Source organism: Camelina sativa, chromosome 17 (assembly GCF_000633955.1).
Source record: "Camelina sativa cultivar DH55 chromosome 17, Cs, whole genome shotgun sequence".
In the NCBI taxonomy this organism is placed as follows: domain Eukaryota; kingdom Viridiplantae; phylum Streptophyta; class Magnoliopsida; order Brassicales; family Brassicaceae; genus Camelina; species Camelina sativa.
Genome location: NC_025701.1, coordinates 21815962 through 21820834, shown reverse-complemented (window position 1 = coordinate 21820834; position 4873 = coordinate 21815962). Strand labels below are relative to the sequence as shown.

General features: G+C 29.3%; 1 protein-coding gene across 1 annotated transcript; it reads right to left on the bottom strand.

Moving 5' to 3' along the window:
* Nucleotides 2221–3066, bottom strand: LOC104757834 (MLP-like protein 168). Its single transcript, XM_010480623.1, has 2 exons — nucleotides 2814–3066; nucleotides 2221–2674 (listed from the first exon to the last, which is right to left on the bottom strand). Exons 1-2 carry the CDS (start codon nucleotides 2989–2991, stop codon nucleotides 2394–2396), a joined length of 459 nt encoding a protein of 152 aa, XP_010478925.1. The 5' UTR covers nucleotides 2992–3066; the 3' UTR covers nucleotides 2221–2393.

Genomic DNA, 4873 nt, shown 5'->3' with positions numbered 1-4873 from the left:
GTTAAACAAAGACCCAAATTTGTTGGTGGACCTATTTATAATACAACCCAATTCTTTCAATGCTTCAAAATAGAATACATTTTACAGAATTACATTTAAAATCATAAAGTAAAAGTAATTATATACACTATGGTGATTACATTGTCCAATAGATTTCGCATGTATACGATGTGTAAAATATATATATATATATATATATATATATATATACTATTATGTACAACTTCGTATTAATAAAGACAAAACGTGTGAAATAATATTTCAGTAATCGTGTTTACACAACCACGTGTTAAGTAAAATATTCTTTCATTCTCTTAATCTCAAGAAAGTTTTGCTTAAATTAATTATTTATAAAAAAGATATGGCAAATTTGACAAACATAGACACTATAATAAACAGATACTATAACATCTTCTAAATTGTTATCCGTTTTGACAATAATAAAATATTTCCCCGCGCTGTAGCGCGGATCGGGTCCTAATATACAGTATAACAAAATCAATAATTCTTCTCCCATGCTACCGTATGTGTCACATAAATTAGAAAAAAAAAAAATTAATATATATATATATATATATATATATTGTATACATGTATCATTTAATATAAAAGAAACCAATTGGTTTTTGACATTACTCTCTTAATTTTTTCTTCTCCATCTGAATAATGAATGTCCCCTTGTTTGTTCTTACGTCATTAGTGATCTCATTTTTGTCCTTTATATCAAATTTATGTGGAATTTGAGTACCTGTTTGGTCTTTTTTGTCAAGGATTTAAAAACTCGTATCCCTTCCGATGTACTAGCGATGGTTATGTCTAACTAACCCGGTCCACGACAAAAGCAAAGAGAAGCCATGGATTAGGACGTATAAATTTAGTGAAAAAAAATTGGGACAGTTTGAATAATATACAAAATTTGAAAAGAAATTTGAAAACCACACTTAATATTATAGGTGATTTGGAAACTACACATTTTGAAATGAAAATGCACAAAAATACCCTTATTATTAAACAATTTTAACAATTAAATAAAAAACAATAAAAATTTAATTTATATTTAAAAATAAATCGACTTTAATAAATTACTTTTTAAAATTGTTAAATTCAGAATAAATTATTTAATAATTTAAAATTATAACAAAAAATATTTATTGTATTTTAAATGGCCTTAAAAAATCCATGTTTTAAAAGACATTAATTGAAAAGTTTATGGTTTAAACAATTTTTTCCAATCGACAAATCGACGTGAGATTATTAATAAAGAGAGTATAATATTTTGTTAAGACTTGTATTTAGTTAGCTTTATTTAGCACAATCCATGCTACCGTCATTACCAGCGGATATATTGTTTAGTCCCCTATTCTGTTAGTTGTATCGGGATTGGTTCATGTTATGGGTCGTACTCCCATATCACCTCAATGACTGCTAAGATCGTTATCATGTTTATTATGTATATTTTGCTGCTAGTATATGGATTGAATCAACTAATGTTTGGATATTGTACGTTTCATATATTGCTAATACGTAATTATTTATGTTATGCTAATATATTTCCACTCTGCTGATATTATGTGTTTTTATAAATTTCTATGTTAACTATGGTTTTGAATAATAACTTCGAGATACATGTTTGTTCGTATCCGTAAGTGAACTTTTTTAGTATGGTATGCGTAGTCTCACCAAACGATTGTCCGTTCACGTTGAAGAGGAGCAGAGTAGCTGAGATTTAGAGTTTGTTTCTCGGACGTATTGCGAGACTTCGTATATCCTCCTACATTTTTTTCCTTTAAAATTTAGAATTTAATGAGATTTTAACTTTTACGTATTGTGGAATTATAATATTTCATTATGTTATTCTTTAGTAATCTTCAGAATTCTTTTTTTGAATTTTCGGGGCGTTACATTTAACATGTGTAATATAATATTGGAGATTTGATACAATATAAACAACTAGGTTCATGCATATGTATGTAGCTATGAATATTATTCTATTATAGCTTAGAATTCGTAACTCTTTGTCCTAATCAATTATAAATAAAAAATTAAATATTTACCAACTAATTCTCTATGTAACAAGAGGATTCTAACAGAGGATGAAGGAAAGAGATGGTAAGAACATCTACATCAATAACTCTCTTAGATAGAGTCTCTCAATCAAATAATATACTGTATAATATTTTTAAAATGTTAGTAACATTAAATAATTGAACCAATCATAAGTCTGGAAGGTAGATTTATCTTATTTTTTATCTTCTCTTCTTATTATTTTTATTTTTGAACGGAGAGTGAACATTATCACATTATCGAGAAAGACATACAAAACGTACATAAGAATAGAAGATTCCTTACGCATATAATAACTCTACCACACATACGCCAAGCAGAAGAGTCCCCTAATCATCAGACAAGAGGTATCGGTCAATATCCTTAATCACTTTGACGAAGAACTGAAGGAGCCTCTCTGGGTGAGCCACGTTCTCATCAAGTCGTTCATACCTCATGTTCCACTTCACCACACTTCCAGGCTCCCCTTTCTTAGGGCTCACCTTCATCGTTTTCAAGAAGCTCTTGTGCTCTTTCTTCAAAGGTCCTTCCAACACCCTCCACTGGATCACATTATTCTCAAGATCCATGGCCTCGATCCTATCCTTTGACACTCTTGGCTCTCCATGTACTTGTACACCAAAACGCGTTTACAAATCAAATATATCATTCTTTTTTTTTTCCGTAGATCCAATTGTCTAGTATACCTATACCATAGTTTAAGGTTTAACTTGCATAGAATGAGACGTACAAAATAATATTTCCATTACCAGGAGTTAATTTCCACAAGAGTATGCTTCCAGTTTTGCCCCACTCGCCTTCGAGCAGATCACATCCCTGAATGTAGCGAGTGGCTTTGGAAACATGTTGTGATCTCCTGGCGAACATGTGGAACTTATCAGCCATAGATTTGATCTCCACATCTACCTCTACCTCTTCCTGTACCATATTTTCTCTAAGTCATCTACACATGGATTAATTGAATATTTATGAGAATGGGTGGTTCCCTTTGAGTTCGTAGGTCCTAATCATAAAGAAGGATTGAATGACGAACATAAATGAAGGAGTGGATACATTTTATTTTGAGAGTGACTGTTCACAACTTCTTGATTATTTGTTCATCGCATCATTAATGATTTAACTACTTTTAATTAGTTGTGTTTGTTACCTAATCAAGTACATGCCACACATTCTCCTTCCACTGGAATTTGGTAGTGTCATCATAATCTTTATTCCATATGCCACGATTTTGCGAGCTGAAGCTGAGAGATATGAAAATCACGATGACATATCTCATCTTAATATTATTTACTGTAATTGCATGAAATAAAAATTGAAAAAAAAAGAAGAGCGAACAAGGTATATAAGCTCTTTGGAATGAACTAGCCCAATTAATGAGAGACCAATGACGGAAAACAGATGTAAACCAGTTCAGAGAAGGACGAGAGTCCAACCAGTTTGCTATATAAACCTGTTTAGCAATGAGTGTATCAAATTATCTTTTTTTTTTTTTGAATTGAATGTAAAATTGTATTCAACCAAAAAAATCCTTTGTACAATGAATGCTTCAGTAAATTTGAAGGTGGTTTGAGATAAACATTAAGAGCTCAGAAAGAAGTTCAAAGTATAAATAAAGTTATCCCCTAAGAGGTACACTAGTATCGAATTATCTCTTTTCACTTGGCACCATAAAGGGTCATTTTTTACCCAAAAAAAAGTTACTATAGAGGATTAGATTGATCAATCTTATTCAAGCTAGGGTTAGTATTTAATATAGGTGCTATAGCTCATCCTTTTTTTTTGTCCGAGTCATCGGTAACGATCTTCAATTCCAACTACTCTATTGTTTTGTTTTTGACTTCTGTTGACTTAATTATCTTCATCATCGACTTACATTAAAACAGTTGACTTATGTTATGGCTAGTGGACTTATAACATAGTCGATTTGTTTAACAAGTGACTTATTTTTTTTGTTCATCGGTTTATATTTGTTTCTGTTGATTTGTTTATTTATTGTTGATTTATTATATTCTACATTGATTTATTAATAAGGTCAATATTTTAAATGGTTGACTTAAATTTAATTTTTGTCGACTTATTTAATTTTACGTCGATTTATTTTAAAATTGTCGACTTGTTTTTTTGTTTGATTGTTTTTTTACAAAGTCAACTTTTGATTATGTTGACTTATTTGTTTTGTTTGTTGACTTATATTTTTTTCCCGTCGATTTGTTTGGTCTTAGTAGACTTATTTCATTTTAACTTTACTTATTAATATGATTGACTTTTTGAACTCTCGACTCATATTTTATTCCTGCTCATTTATGTTTTTTCTTTGTTGACTTATATTAAAAAGTCTATTTATTCTTTTAATAATTGATTTATTACATAGTCGATTTGTTTGAACTGTTGATTTATTTTCTCAAATCTCACAATTTTTTTATTATTTTATTAAAGGTAACAATTTTCAAAATAAATTAAAATATATAATTATTTTTCAAAACTTTTTTATTAAATGAAAAAACTGAAGAATTATTAGTGAATTATACATTTATTTAAAACTAATATTATCTAAAAGATTTACTAAACATAAATGGAAAAAATAAGGGGCATTCTCAAAAATGCCCCTTTTTCCATATCTCTTTTTAAAAATACCCCTTCATGTTGACCATTTTTAAAACTACCCCTCTTTATATACAAAATGACCAAATTACCCTTTTTGAGTGACTGCAAGAATGTACAGTCATCAAAATCGAAAATATTTTCCGTCAAAAAAATTTCCCGCCAAAATTTTTTTTCCCGCCAAAATCGAAAATTTTTCCCGAAAAAA

Bases quoted from the DNA above. Each gene is read 5' to 3' on its own strand.
- LOC104757834 (XM_010480623.1), bottom strand. From the start codon at position 2,991: ATGGTACAGGAAGAGGTAGAGGTAGATGTGGAGATCAAATCTATGGCT. The intron at 2,675-2,813 runs GTAATGGAAATA...TTGGTGTACAAG, and splicing joins CTTGTGGAAATTAACTCCTG to TACATGGAGAGCCAAGAGTG.